Source organism: Aspergillus pseudoviridinutans (genome assembly GCF_018340605.1).
Source record: "Aspergillus pseudoviridinutans IFM 55266 DNA, scaffold_1, whole genome shotgun sequence".
Lineage (NCBI taxonomy): Eukaryota > Fungi > Ascomycota > Eurotiomycetes > Eurotiales > Aspergillaceae > Aspergillus > Aspergillus pseudoviridinutans.
In genome coordinates, this window is record NW_025091281.1 from 3,074,519 (window position 1) to 3,089,990 (window position 15,472).

The 15,472-nt window shown below is 50.8% G+C and overlaps 4 protein-coding genes across 4 annotated transcripts; 2 read left to right on the forward strand and 2 right to left on the reverse strand.

Annotated features, from left to right (window-relative positions):
* Window positions 1-3,618: 3,618 nt before the first annotated feature.
* Window positions 3,619-4,308, forward strand: Asppvi_001082 (uncharacterized protein; the record flags this gene model as incomplete). Its single annotated transcript, XM_043297385.1, has 1 exon — window positions 3,619-4,308. The coding sequence occupies one exon, from the start codon at window positions 3,619-3,621 to the stop codon at window positions 4,306-4,308; it is 690 nt and encodes a 229-aa protein (XP_043153320.1).
* Window positions 4,309-5,597: 1,289 nt separating this feature from the next.
* Window positions 5,598-7,445, reverse strand: Asppvi_001083 (Iwr1 domain-containing protein; the record flags this gene model as incomplete). Its single annotated transcript, XM_043297386.1, has 3 exons — window positions 5,598-5,863; window positions 5,934-7,256; window positions 7,379-7,445. The coding sequence occupies 3 exons, from the start codon at window positions 7,443-7,445 to the stop codon at window positions 5,598-5,600; spliced, it is 1,656 nt and encodes a 551-aa protein (XP_043153321.1).
* An 877-nt stretch (window positions 7,446-8,322) lies between these two features.
* Window positions 8,323-10,839, reverse strand: Asppvi_001084 (putative differentiation regulator (Nrd1); the record flags this gene model as incomplete). Its single annotated transcript, XM_043297387.1, has 1 exon — window positions 8,323-10,839. One exon carries the CDS (start codon window positions 10,837-10,839, stop codon window positions 8,323-8,325), a length of 2,517 nt encoding a protein of 838 aa, XP_043153322.1.
* A 2,735-nt stretch (window positions 10,840-13,574) lies between these two features.
* On the forward strand, window positions 13,575-15,350 carry Asppvi_001085 (asparagine--tRNA ligase DED81; the record flags this gene model as incomplete). The annotated part of the gene is made up of 2 exons (XM_043297388.1): window positions 13,575-15,172; window positions 15,224-15,350. The coding sequence occupies 2 exons, from the start codon at window positions 13,575-13,577 to the stop codon at window positions 15,348-15,350; spliced, it is 1,725 nt and encodes a 574-aa protein (XP_043153323.1).
* Window positions 15,351-15,472: the final 122 nt, after the last annotated feature.

Below are 15,472 nucleotides of genomic sequence, written 5' to 3' on the forward strand. Positions count from 1 at the left end.
TATGTGCATGTATGTGTGACCTAATCTCATTAGAGTGTGACCTGAAAGGAAATTTGAACCTTGCCTGATCAACTGAAGACCTGCAGGGCCACCTGTAAGCATGATTGACTTGCCTTTCCTCTCTCTCTCGTCGTATTATCTACTCTGAGTAAATCCTCAAGTTACAGACCCACTCACATCGCGTGCTGCTGTTAAGTGTCAAATATACGAAGACTTGAACTTGGAGCCAAGTTAGCCGGAGGTCAGTACTGACACCTCTAACGGGTAAGAACCTAGCTCTGAATGCCGCCTGTCCTTCAGCAATCGGTCTGTGTAATCTGAGACCAAAAAGAGCTAGACGGCATAGACGGCTGCGTCTAATTGGTTTAACGGTCCCAGTACCACGGTTCACCCTGCAAAGCCACTGCAGGTTAGACTGTTGACTTTACGCTTCCGCATCCAATAAACACAGTTTATTTTGTCCGTTTCTGTTGGTTTTCTTCCCTTTCTAACCCCCCCTCTTGTACTTTGTATCAGACTATCAGTACTCTAGGTGCCTTGACTTACAAGCCGGCCTAGAAAGCTGTTGTGCTCGAAGAGGGCCTGCAGTGATCCTTTCCTTCACATTCTTATTGCATTGAGGTGACTATGGAAAGATTCTTCAGGCCAGCGGGGGCTCTCAAGACGAATCCCTCGGCAATGGCCCGTTAACGAGTCAATGACATATGGCCAAGCTGGTATTTGCTAGAACCTGGGTATGAATTGAGAGTCGAGACCTAGCTGAATCAATTTATTTTCTCAAGCTTCAATCTCTTGTCGATATTAGAAGTCTATCTACTTTTGGAATATGGAGAGTTGGTGGGGTCCAGTGGATCTCACTTCTCTGTTCCCACACTCGGCGCCGTCCGCGGAGTAGATAGATGCGGAAGCTGGAAGTTGCCAATGGATATCCAGATTTCCATCATGTAAATACGGAGTAGTGAATGGAGGATGAAAGGAAGCGAAATGCTGGATTTCAGTTAGTGGTCGGTAAAATAATACACTGGACCGACCCTCCAAAGCTCCACACCTTGTGATAAATCTCGTTCCCATTTACTGACCTTGGCATCGTCTGATGTTCCAGAGCCCACTTCGAAGATCGAACCCCTGCAAGAGGTTTGTTTCGGCGACCATAGGTGGTCATTGAGGTATTGTTAGTATTGCAGCCATGCTAGCCAGCTTTCTTGAGGCCCGAGAAATGAGGACCTATCAGCTCCAGGAAATGGAACCTTCTCATGCAGTGGCAGGGCTGCAGACTGTGTGGGTGTGTTACGCCGCAATTTCTTCCTTTGCCATTGGCTGGTTCGGGTACGCCTGTCTTCAAGTAGGATGCATTTTATTTTTTATTTTATTATTTATTTTATTGTTTTTATTTTTGCCCCTCCTAATTTTTCAATTCACGCTAGTTTCTTTTATCAATTGCTGACTCTTATTTTTGGTTCCCCTCGACGGCTTGGTTCGGTCGAAATTAAGCACATTATTATGTGCGTGGAAAAAGTCACCTTCAATGCTCGTGAATCCTCTAAAGCTCCAGAATATATCCCCCAAACTCAGATTTTTGTTTTTATTTTTTTATTTTTTTTCATTACCATCAGCCAATTACACCCGCTCTGGCATTCGAATATGGCTGGACAGGAAAAAGGAGACTGACATACTCCACCTCACTTGATACATTCCGTTCTCCAGCGTCGATCGGAGAGACTACAGCGTACATACTGATGTTGACTTTATTTTTTTTTTTCTTTTCTTTTCTTATTTTTTTTCTTCCAGCAGTAGTAATAAGACCTTGGTATTGAGGAAGAAGCTATCTGGCGTCTATACGAGCAGCTATCTTAGACAGGATCCACATTGATTTTCAATGAAGAATCCGTTACTTCCTATTTTCTACTGTGAGCCAAACGGCACATCAACGAGGCTGACAGCACATCTTTTCCTGGATTCAACCCAGTCAAACCAATCTCATACTGATCATCTCATCCCTCTTCTTTACAAATCTATCAGCCTTCAGATCCTTGTTCCCCTTGACAGTTTTGGCTTTTGCCCCGCGCGTGGCCAAAACCTCCGTTTGGATGATTGTGTCATCAGTGTCAAACACCAGGGTTCATATAGTTGCCCCATCCCGGCCCTGACCCATATTAAGCTTGTCAATATAGCCGCGAAAGAGAGCACCTCTATTTACTCTTTCGAGGTTGGTTTCTTTCTGTCTATAATCAGAAGCGGATCGTCGTCACATCCGAGGGTGTAACTTCGTTTCGTTGACTTCTTTGTTGCGGCTCTCCACCGTACAGTAGTAAGTACTCGTCTATGCTTCTGTATCCTTACCAAAGAGTACATGTGCTAGACCTGCTCCTCTTCTCCATTTTGCTGCTGTTAAAAAACCAAAAAAAGGAAAATAAAATAAAACAAATAAAACAAGGGAGACAGTTCTGAAAAGGAAAGAGTCGAAAAGGGAAAAAAAAAAAAAAAAACTGGGGAGGGAAAAAAAGGATCATAAAATACGCCCCCAATCCGCAGTGACAATACTAATCATTCCTGCACGTCTTTCTACCAACGTGACCCTGGCTCTCTTCGATTGAGATCTCCACACTTTCCTGCCTGTTGTTTAACGTCTAATCTGTCGAAGTACTACTGTCTGCATCTGGACTTTGCTGTTTCGTGAAGGTAGTGGCAAAATTCTTCTTCTTCCTACCGCATCTTCAAGCCCGATATCCTTGCATGAAGGGGAGCGGAAGAAAGGGACAGACATTCACACATACGTACATACATACATACCTCATAGAGGAGGGGGCTTTAAGTGATATTATACCCATTGTTCGACTCTCAGTGTCTGTGACTGGCACATTCCAAATTCCCAATTTTATTTCAAGTGTCTCTTTTCCCTTGTTACAACACCATCACACCACCACCAACACTTCTGCCTGCACCTGTCTAATTTCATATTCGCCCCTGTTCTGGCGCTACGCATCACCCCGACAAGGACCGTCCATCCAGCACCATCACGTACCCGCCGTAGGAAACCACCCTCTCCACGGCCGGATACTACAGGGGCGCAGTCGGGGTCTCTTACAGGCCGGCGTGTTCCAAGGACTCGGTACGCTGCATGGGTTAGGAACGACTAACCCGACACTTGGCGGCCAGTACCCTCATTTAAGAGTCCAACCGGAAGACTCATCTGCTGTTGGTGATGCTCTGAGAAGAAAAAAATATTGTTCGCAATATTACTCTCTTGTCGCCCATCCTTTCCTGTGTCCTTCCTGGCTGTGTTCGACTTTTGCAACTCCCAGGAAGTTTCTAAAAGAAAAGGCGCCAAATTGCATAGTGGCTGAGGGACATATACCAGAGGCCTCACAGTCTATCTCTATCAGCCTTGTGTTCAGTGCCTGAGGTTCTCAGATACGGAACCCCAACAGCCAACACATCTTCCCACCTCATCTATTCCCTCCCTTTTTAAGACGAAAGAGGTGCCATCACCTGCACCTTGATCACCTCCAACCTTGCTGCCATCGGCGGTTGTCTGCACGCTTATCCTGTTATTCTTGCCCCCTCACCTACAACCACGATCATCAACTTCTCAGACGCAAGCATTCTCCACCAAACGAGATGGATTCGCGAACTAGCTACCTGCCGTCGTCTCGCCAGAGTCGAATGGCAATCGATTCCTTGTTGAATCCATCGGCAGAGAACGACACAACGGACAGCCGGCTACATCATTCATTCTCAAGCCAGCAATACTCGCCGCACTATCCTCCAAGTCCCAACCGTTACTACTACTCCCATTATGGGGAGAGCCACGCCTATCCAGACACCCCGGGCTCGTCTCACGACCAAATGTTCTTATCCTATCGGCCTAGATCAGCCGAGTCATCACCAGATCCTTATTCTCGGGACCGGTACGACTCTGTCTCMAGCAGCTCCAGCAATGCCGCCGAACGGCGTCGGCCTCCCCGGCCCAAGTACGAAGAAGAAGAGATGTACTTCATCTGGTACCACCGAGTCGACCTCTGCCAGGAGTGGAAGGAGGTGCGCGAGAACTTTAACCGCCAATTTCCCAGCCGCCAACGGCGCGGGTTTCAAGGAATTCAGTGCAAGTTCTACAGATTCATCAAGGAGAAGAAATGTCCCACGCTCCGTGAGCAGCGGAGGATGCGGGACGGCGAGTTCCTGCGGGAGGGTTCAACCATGATTGACTCGGGAGCTCCACGATTTGGAGTTGTAGAATGGGCCCAAGTGTGGTATCCATGGATGCGAGAACCAAAAGAGCAAGTGCTTGGTCGGCGGATATCGGCATAACCGTTTGTCTTTTCTTTCAACTTTGCTTTGAAATCGTTTTTCCTTTTTCGGTCTCTTTCTTTTTACGGCCGCACCACAAGCAAGATACCTCTGAAGTTTATTCTCTTTCTGCATGTGGAGGTTTCCGTCATGGTTTCTATTTTCTTTCCTCTTTCACCGTTTGTTTCTCCAAGATTCAAGACCACGGTCATGCCGTTAATGGTTGGGAGGCTTTCTGGATTAGCACTGCATTCGAATAGCTGTCTTGACAGCTTGGGCTCTCCGATGATGGCTTAAAATCATAATACATCATCACGTTTGAATACGTATGGTATATTCAAGTACGATACAATACGATACGTAACCTCCCCAACACGGTTGGCAGGTACTAAGGCCGTCCACCATAACAATAGTATAACCAAATAAGCAGCCGTTAAGATGATCATAATTCTAAATAATACGCAGAGCACCAATCCTGCCTCATCCCTTTGTCCTATGCAGACCACTTCGGTGCCAGCTGCGAGCTTTCTACAAGCTCACCAGGATAACCACCTCAATTCCAAGCCCAACTAAGGCAAAGGCACCTTAGACTACGCAGTAGCTCGATTGTGATAATCAAGTAAGCGTACGGGCATATCACCGGTTAGGACCGAGATGGCCACAACTCATACTTCAATGGACTACATGGTACGATATACGGAGGGGATGTTTGACTTTGGTCGAGTTCGCAATCGACAGGCATGACATGACATGGTAATTAATCATAATCAGGAGCCCCGCATCTCCGTCCTCGTACCCTATCGACGCCGTATTGGATTTGGCCCTGGCGCTGTGACGTTGGCGTTGGCATGGCGTTGGGATTTGTGCTGATGCTGCCGTCGTGGAGATGGTTGTTTTGGGTTGAAGGATCGTCCGTCTATCGGCATTATTGCCTGTAAATGCCGGTTGTCACTTGCTCACGGGCTAGATACGTGCTCGGCTGAAGAGAAGTGGGGGGCCTGGCGCTGATTCTCGTACTGGCTGGCACTGACGCTACACTACGCTACGCTGATGCTCATGCTCATGCTGATGCAGATACGATAGTATGATTTGTTTTTCTTTTTCAGTTTCGGATTTGGGTTTTTCTCGTGGTCACCGGGTCCGGTCTTTGGGGGCTATTTTCGCCGTAGGTCGACGGTGAAGAGGATGATCGTTATCTCGACCAGACAGATTGCATTCCTGGACACCAAGCAAGCGAGTCACCTCGAAATCGACTGGAAGCTGCAGAATGCAGCCACCCGATTCTGGGAGGTCGTCACTTGTCAGAATGGCTACCACCGTCGCACTCGATCGTGATTGGGACCGTCGCCGTCCAGGCTGTCCTCGTCAGAATCCACGTGCGAGTCAAGCCCGAATCCAAATCCAACTCCAACCCGGCGTGCGTGCCGCCCCTCACTTGCTGAATCGGCAGAGTCGAATTGCTCGTCGTCAGACGCGCCATGAGTTCGATATTTGTGGTAGATGGCTGTGGGGTCGTCTTCTTCATCGTCCCACGACAGGTCCTCGTCCGGATAGTCGTTTGCGGGGTTGTTCTCGGCTGTATACGTCAAGATGGGTTAGCACAGTGCATGCAGAGAGGTTGGGTTGGACGAGTAGATTGAGCATACCGTTCGAATCTGCGTCCTCGCTATCCCACTCCTCGTCCTCGTCGTCCTCTGCAAAGTGTTCCCAGTATTCTTCGTCCTCTTGCGTAATGAMAATGACTCCAACATCCTGACGAGTGGTGTCAATTCCATTCTGTTGGAACCACTTTTCGTGGCCCATTTCCAGATCGGCCAATGGGTTCGTAAGTAGCGTCCCTTCTGGCAGTGGTCGTCGAATGTAAGTATCGTAGACGTACTCGCCGTCACTGTCGTCCTCCTCCTGCACCGTGGCTTCTACTGGAGGCTGGACGTCGGGAATTGCAGGAACGCTCGTTTCCCGCGCCGTCGTCGCTCGAGGTTTATTGGGTGTGCGCGGCTGGTACTTCAACGGAGCCTTGGGGATGACGGGACGTGTTGTCGTCTGCGCTACTGGCTGCTGCATCGACGGTCGCGTCTCCATACCTCCCTCGAGCTCAAGCGCAATCTGCTCAAACTCGCGAGCCAGCCGTTCCGACTCATCCTCCCAGTTACTTTTGCGAGCATTCGCCTCCTTCTCCAGCACCTGCGAGATGTGCTCCTTCGCAGCGGAGATGGCAGTCTTCCGCTCCTCTCTCCATTTCCTCTCTGCCTGATTGACCACAGGCCGTTTCCTGGGCCGCGCAGGCTCCAGCTCCGGCTCCGGGACACTCACACCGCGGACCTCCCCCTCCGCCGTCGCAGCCTGCGCCACCGCATCGGCTACCAACGACGCCTGCCTCGAATGCGGAGTCCGCCGTAACTTCTCCACCAGTACCGCGACCGCCCCGTCCCCTCGCCGCTTCTGAACGCCGCCACCCGCGCTCCGCAGGACATTCACAGGTGTATTGGACCTGGAAATCTGGAACCGACGAACAGACCGTGGCGACGCGGAAACCGGACTCTCCCTCCCGCTCGACGCAGAAGACTCTCGCGCCCCGTCAACAGCAGTAGAGCCCAACAGATCCGCACCCGCCACCCCACTCGACGAATGCAGTGCACGGTGGAGCTTCTCCTCCGCTGCCTTGCGCACAGCAGCGAGGCGCTGTTCCTCACGGAACTCAGCCCCGGGGGAAGTAGCTCGAACCAGAGGGACGGTCGCGCCGGCGCCGGCGCCGACGCCCGCCCGTGGGCCCGAAGAGCGAGCAGCACCGCTGAGAGTTGGAAACGCAGAGCTACTCACAGACCTCGGAGTGAGGAGTGGGCGTGACGGTGCAGCTAGGGACGCAGGGCTCGAGGAGCCGCTTTCCCGATCATTGCCACTAACCTGGACGCGCTGGAAGACGAAGTCCGTAAAACGCCGCTTGGTCTGGTGGAGTTCAGACTGGATATCTGTAGTTCATGTTAGCTGAGTTTTATTATAGACCACGACTCATATGAGTAGTTAGTAGCGTGTGGACATGTGACGCCGTACAAGCCCGTGGGGCGACCCAAAGTCAGGGAACTTTTCTTACACAATGTGTCCACCGGTTCTTCTTCGCGGCGACGCTTGATGTTGATCTGCTCTGGAGGTAAAGCCATCTTGAAACCTTGGAAAACTTCCAGAAGAGCTCGAATGTAGGTTTGAAAATTTGAACAAGATTGATGACGGGGGAAGAAAAACAAAGACTGATTTTGATGGAATTGTCCTTCAGCTTGAGCTTCATGGATCGTACCAAATATGGATTAGCGTCGATCCAGGCGGAGGTCTGCTCACGTGATATGCAGAGTCGTTGGCGTATCTCTCCTTAGGCTGCTGGATCTATAAGACTAGCTGGAGGTGACATCATGTCTAAGCCTATTGTTTTTACTGAGACAACCATTCATTTGATTTCATTTTTTGTTATTCTTGTCCCGTATCCTTCATCATCCAATGGCTCGCAATCGCCCTCGCCATCATGGACCAGGACGTCCACAGCTATATAATCTTTGTCCGTATCCAACATGCAACGTGGGTGAGCTGTATGCTCAGATTGAGTTCGTTGAAGTGGCACCAAGAATGCAAATAGGGGGAATGAAACGTCCAAGCACAAGCCAGAGCCGAACCAGACCAGGGTATCAGCCGACGTCTCATCCCACTCTCTCATAGCGCACTGAAAGTCAGCGGCTGGGAACGGCTCAAAAAGGCAAGAAACTAAAAAGACACAGGTAGAAAACAGATATTAAGAAGATCCTGCCCAGATAGCAATACAAGTGATGATATCAAGAAGGTATTAAAATGTGGTAAGAGGGCATGGCTGAGAAGAGAAGAAAATATTTGAACAGAATAATCAAGGTGATGCAACCACGCAATTAACCAAACCAATACAGAGAAGGAAGTCGCAATGATGACAATGCAGAATGTAGAAAAAGAGTTTGGGTAGAACGACACTCATAGAACTGAACAGCGGGATGAATCGCTCAGATATGAAGAAGACAACTACTTGGCACCGATTTCCTCCTCAGCCCAGCCGGGCAGAGAAGACTCGTTCTGAATGGCCAGGCCGAATCMCGCATGATTCAGTCCTCCCAGGGCCGATGAGAAGCTGGAGAAACTTGCTTGGGGCTGGTGGGCCATACCTGAGCGGCCATGGCCGGGCTGGCTCGAGACAGGACCAAAGGGCTCCTGGGAAAACGAGGGTAAGCTCACGGTGCGAGAATGCTGCGCACGAGGCACACTCAAACTGCTGGTGCTGGCAGTTGCGTGATGGCTTGGCCCTGAGGAGCCATTGGTCACGTTCAGATAACCACTCGAGGGCTTGTGTTGGTGCATGGGAGCCTCGATGCTTCCGTTCGTGAGCTCGCTGGTGCTCGTAGCGCTGTAGTACGACTGTTGTTGGGCCTGGGGTTGCGATTGCGATTGAAGGGCGGCCAGAGCCATCGAGTCATTCAGTCGGTTCTCCTGCTCCTGGGCCTGCTGCTGAGCGGACATTTGGTTCAGATACATGGTCAGCGGGTTGTTGGCGCCCACGTTCAGGATACCGGACGGCGAGGACACGGTTTGCAGAGGGTGACGGTTCTGCTGATGTCCGTTTTGAGAGCCAGTCGAGCCGGGGGCAGGTGACAGGGCATGGCGAGTAGGACTCGACTGGGAGCCAGATTGGTTCAGAGTTGGTTGAAAGCCGTTAAGTGCAGGAGGCGGGGACTGCGCTCCCTCGAGACCAGCTCCGTTTCGGCTATGCTGTCCGCCATTGCCAGTCTGACGCGGGGGGTTGCCGCAGCGATCCTTGCCAAAGTTGATCTTGAATCGCTTGTACTCCTCACGGTTGCGCATTCCCTCAATTGCTTTAATCGCATTGGCAATGTTGGTAAAGTTGACAAAAGCGCAGCTCTTCTCCCGCAACGTGTTCACCAACTCAATCTCGCCGTACTCGGAAAAGTCCTGGCGGAGGCGTTCCTCCGTCCATGTCTCGTCGAGGTTGCCCACATAAACATTGCGGGAGGCCCCACCACTCACTGCCAGTGCAATGGCGGGAGGTAGAGGGCCAGAATGCTTGCCCCAGCCAATCTTCAGGCGACGATTGTGAATCATCAGACCTTGTAGGTTGCTCAGCGCGTAGAAGGAGGCAGCAGAGGTTGGATCGATGAAGGTCACGAAGCAGATGTGCTTGTCAGGGATGTATCGGATATGGTGCAGCAGTCCGCCCCGGACCACGTTGCAAATCTCCTCGATGGTGGTTTCCGGGTGGATGTTACCCAGGTAAATGGTCCGGTTCCCTAGATTGTTGACGCCTCCAGCTGAGGTGGCCACGGCAGCCGCAGCGACGGACTGCTGAGCGAGAGCGTTGGTGATCAGATCGCGGTCTGCGGAATTCAGAATATGCGCATAGCCGGGAGCGATGCCCAAGAATTGCGCCGCATTTTGCTGTTGTGTCTTTGACACGTACGCGCAGCGATCCTTACCATAGAAGACGCGTCTCGGGGCTTGCCATTTGGCTTCTTGTGGCAACTGGGACACGGCCTTCATCGCATTGCTGATCGACAAAAAGTGTACAAATCCAATCGCTTTTTCCCTCACTATCTTGACCGTGTCAATCGGACCGAATTTGCCGAGTTCTTCACGCAGCTCATCTTCTGTCAACTCTTCGGGAAGGTTGCCCAGATATACATTGCGCGAGGCACCCGATTGCTGCACCGCCAGCGCGACCGAGGTTGGGACTTGGGACGGCTTGCCCCATCCCACTTTAATGTCGTTGCCCTTGATGGCCAGCTTCTTCAGAATAGCATCCGAATGGAAGTGGGTCGCTGAATTACTGTCCAGGAAGGAGATAAAGGCACAGTTCTTGTCTGGAAGCAAGCGAACCGACTCAATCTGTCCACTGCGTACATGGTTGAGAATCTCCTCCGCGGAGGTTTCTGCGGGAATGTTGCCCAGGTACACTGTCCGGCTCGTGCCCGATAGGAGGCCAGGGGTTACAGCCGCTGCGGGACTGCCAAATGCCGCATTACCAAGGCCTCCCAGACCACCAATTGGAGACTGCGGGCCGTTCAACAAGTGCGAGTTCCCCAAGCCGTCGGTTGACATCATCCCTGAATACAAACCGGCGTTCGGCGTGGCCTGTGTCGGGCTTCCCAGCTGGGTCTGATGGTTTTGTGCATGTGCGGAGGCATTGGCTTGGGAGAAGCCGCCGAAATTAGCGAACTGCGGCGAAGCGAAGGCGGAGGGAGTCCCAGGCTGGAATGGACTGCCAAGTAGAAGTTGAGAAGGGAGGAGAGGCGTGAAGTTCATGTCGAATGCCGTGCCGGAGTTTGCCATGCCGTCCGAGAGGTTTGAGGCCGGGTTAGAGGTATTGATGTGAGGGATGTTGGCACGACGAGCGTTCCGATCCGCAAAACCCTGTATTGGGATATTGGAATTGTACGCGCCGTGGGAGAACCCCGTATTGTCCGCGTTCAAGGAAGAGAATTTGGAATGCATCAAGCGGTTCGAAATACTCGAGGCATCGGCGGTTTGCATGGCGAGAAGACACGATATAGACACGGGTGATTGCCCCTAAACAGGAAGAAGTAGGAGGGGTTCGGTTTGTTTGAAGCGGCCGATATCACCAGGCCAGAGCGAAAAAGGATTAGAACCAATGGATATTAATGATCAGAGACCGTAGAAAGCCACCGGTCTGAAGATCAGCCCCGTTAAGAAGACAGGGGGCAATGAGAATTGAGCAGGGGAAGAAGAAGAGAAGTGAAAGAAGGTGGAAAGCGAATATGATTCAACGAAGAGAAGAAATCAAGTGATCGTTATCCAGAAGCAAAAGACAAAAAATCCAACCAAGAAAGGGAGAAAAGACCAAGAATCTCCAATGGAGACGTGTTGAGAAGGGAGTTCAATGGTCAATTGGAATGTGCATGGATTAGCAGCAGAGAATGAATGCCGCAATAACAAAAGGCCAAGAAGGGGGAATGGGATATCAAAAGAAATTAGTTTAGTACAAGAAGAGAATAGTGAGAAATGGAGAAGAGAAAGAATAAGAGTAACTGACGAAGCAGATACTCTTAGTAAATCCGTATGGAGTAAAAGAAGTAGAAAAAAAAAGGAGTATCTGGTCTAGATAGTAGATAGGGGATGAGGGAAAAAAACAAAGCGAGTACGGAGGAGTGAGGTTAGTGAGGGCGGAGAGAAAAGGAGAGTGAGAGTCGGTCTCTGCTCCCGTAGCTAGTTGGTCTAAGGCTAGTAGTAGTAGTCTGGAGTATGGAGTAAGGTAGTTCACTAGACTGTTTTAAGGTAGCATTCAAGGGAAATGAATTAGTCCATCTTTTGTAGGAGACTAAGAACAAAGTGGGTATGAGGATGTTTGAAGGCTTCAAGATGCACCGGAGAAGTCAATCAGTATTTGTGGTACAAAAGGGACAGATGACAGGTACTTACAACGAGCTGCAGTCAAAAAAAAAGCAGTAGATTAGAATACAGTAAATGAATGACAAGAAAGAGAGACGAGCAAGGATAACAGAAGAGAACGGAAAAAGGGGTTGGTGGTGGTGAAGATGATGATGATGGGGAGAAATAATCAGATGAGCAAAAATGACTGGTGTCCTCTTCTATTATTCTCTGATGGCCCATCAAGTCATTATTGAAGCAACTGTCGAATATCTACCAGTATTTTTTTGTGGATCTCCTTCTTTTACCGGGTCACATTCTCTCAGAACAATCTTAGACCAGATGGGGCTGGATCTACAGAGAAGAAGTAACAACTATGTACTCCGTACATCGAATCAAGATGCCTTGAGTCGTGAGGAAAAGACAGACAATTGGAAAAGGGGGATGCAAGGCACTATCCATACTAAGAATAATAGGGGAGAACTTGTGGAGTAAACATGTTAGGTCATGTCAATCCATGGCGCATCGGCACCATCATCCACGGATTTGAGGCTAATAAAGGAACAGAACTTAGAATGGGGAAGATGATAGCCTTTTAAGCCGCTGCCAGTCACACATACACTCCCAACTCCCAAGCCATGAGGGATCCAATTTGCGCGTCGCGCGAGACGTTCAAATTATCCTCAATAGTTGAGAGTCCAGCTGCAAATCATTATGGGACCACAGATAGTAAGGCCCGGCGTATTTGCTTTTTGTTGTCCTTGACTTGGAGCGGAAAAGATGAGCGATAGATAGATGGTCAGTACGGGTACTCCGTAAACTATTGACAGACACAAAATGACGGTGGAATTGATTCAACCAAGATGTGACGGGAGAAATGGATGCTGAGATGTGTCTCCTTTACAGTGGACAAGGATCAACTTGCCTTATTATTGAAACGCGGTTCCGTTCCTGAATCTTGAAAGGAGCCTATGATAGCCGATCGTGTGAGGTACCTATCAGGTACTGTCCGGACCACCTATTGATCCGGAACTCTGCAGGATCAGGAATTACTTTGTTAGGACTAGCTGCAAGGAGACGATTCCGCTCACTGAGGCTTGGCGGGAAAAAGGGAACTGAATGTGAAACGTACTATCTAGCAAATCGAGCATCACAACACGGACCAAACGCTAGAATCAATCTACTAGTCAGATAGAGGAAGAACGAGATATGACGGCAGATACAGAGTCCAGACCAGTGAGACCGGAACGCGGCTGAAGGAGAGAGGAAAGAGAAGAGATGGAGATAATCGCCCCTGATGCCATAGTTTGCTATCCAAGTAGCCATCGAACATATACTCTCTTTGAAAGTCATCCAATGTCTAGTCCAGGGGCATATAGAAATCGTTTTGAAGGCATTAATCGAGTCGAACGAATGCGAAGAGAGCCATCCGACTCATAATTACTTTGTGAGGTACCTTAAGTAAGCATGTCAATTTGCCTTATTAGGAGGAGTTGGTGCCTGAGGCCAATATGGAGGCGTCCGCTATCATCGCAATAAAATTTACCCCTCCAAAAAGTCCCGCAGTAAAGAAATCCCCAGACATTGTGCGGTTTTCTTTGCTCTTCTCTCTGGAGGGACTCGGTGTGTGTGGTATAGACGATCCCATTTGCCCAATCTGAGAAATATATATCTTGTGAGTACAGTCCAATTTGTTTCGAACAATCCCTCGTGGTGCATAAATTCCTTATCTTCCCTCCCTGCGGCTGCGTTTTGTGACTCACCCAAATGAGGGCGGTGATTGAGCTGGCATGATTTCACGAACAACTCAAGCAATTGAGGGATTTTTTTCTCCAGATCGCTTTTCTAATCTAACTGAACAAGAACAATCAGATTGCAAAATGGCCACAATCTACATCGACGAGGACGTCGGCCGGGACGATTCGACCGCGACCGGTTCTGAATCGGCTCCCTACAAGACTCTTGTCCATGCATACCTCCAACACCCCCCCGCCGAGGGCAATCAATACTTGATGCGCAAGTCTCAGACAGATGCGCCAGGCGAGGACGTCGACCCCGCCGCGAAGTTGGAGTGGAAGCCTGCGACCAAGTCGGCCACGAAGAAGGCTCTCAGCATCGTCGAGCAGCGGAAGAAGAAGGCAGCCAAGGAGCAGGAATTGGCCATTCGTGAGAAGCAGGAAGCCGAAAAGCGTCAAAAGGTTCTAGAGGAGGCCAAGAAAGTCGTCATCACAGAAGATTCCTCTTTGCCCAAGCCCGTGCGAATTCGCCTGGATGTCACCGACCCAGCTATCGTCAAGCTTGGATCCCCCGAAACACAAACTCCAGGTACTCGTGTCCGTGTGCTCGGACGAGTCCATCGCCTGCGCGCCCAGAAGGATGTGATCTTTCTGACTCTCAGTGACGGTTACGGCTACTTGCAGTGTGTTCTGACCGGGAACTTGACCAAGAGCTACGACGCCATGACTCTCACCCTCGAAACCTCCATGGCCATCCATGGCGAGATGCGCGCGGTGCCTCCCAAGCAGCATGCTCCCAACGACCGCGAACTGCATGCGGACTTCTTCACTGTTATTGGCCGCGCCGCCGGTGACAAGGAGGCCATCACCACCCGTGTGGCCAAGGATGCCGACCCTCAAACCCTCTACGACAACCGTCACCTCGTCCTCCGTGGGGAGATCTCCTCGGCCGTGATGAAGGTGCGCGCCGCCTGTCTCAAGGCTTTCCGCCAGGTATTTGAGGAGAACCGCATGCTGGAAGTGACCCCGCCTGCCATGGTGCAGACGCAAGTCGAGGGTGGCAGCACCCTCTTCAAATTCGACTACTATGGCCAGGACGCATACCTCACCCAATCCTCCCAGCTCTACCTGGAAACCTGTCTGCCCTCCCTGGGTGACGTTTTCTGTGTCTGCCCTTCCTTCCGCGCCGRAAAGTCCCTCACCCGTCGCCATCTGTCCGAGTACACCCATATCGAGGCAGAGCTCGACTTTATCACCTTCACCGACCTGCTCGACCACCTCGAAGATGTCATCTGCCGCGTCATTGAGTCGATCCTCGCCGATCCGGCCACCGCTGCCCTCATCAAGCAGCTCAACCCCGACTTCAAGCCCCCCAGTCGCCCCTTCCGCCGCATGAAGTACTCCGACGCCATTCAGTGGCTAGTCGAACACGACATCCCCAATGAGGAGGGCAAGCCTCACCAGTTCGGTGATGATATCGCCGAAGCTGCCGAGCGCAAGATGACCGACATCATCAACCAGCCCATCTTCCTGACCCATTTCCCCGCCGAGATCAAGGCCTTCTACATGAAGAAGGATCCCGAGGACCGCCGCGTCACTGAGAGTGTGGACGTCCTCATGCCTGGTGTCGGCGAAATTGTCGGCGGCAGTATGAGAATGGACGACTGGGACGAACTGATGGCTGCCTACAAGCACGAGGGAATGGATCCCGCCCCCTACTACTGGTACACCGATCAGAGAAAGTAAGTTTATCTCCCACTCAAGTCAGAGAATGTGTCTAATCAGTGCTTTAGGTACGGCACATCTCCCCACGGTGGATACGGTCTCGGTCTCGAGCGGTTCCTCGCTTGGTTGTGTGCCCGCTACACAGTCAGAGACTGCTCTCTGTATCCTCGTTTCACCGGTCGTTGCACCCCTTGATATTATCCACGACTTCCTATAGACCTATCAGAACATTTTATGAATCTCATTTTGATATCAGTCGCATCTTCTAGACGCGAGGCCCCTTGTCATTGTCATCTTCCGGACTGAAATTCTAAGGC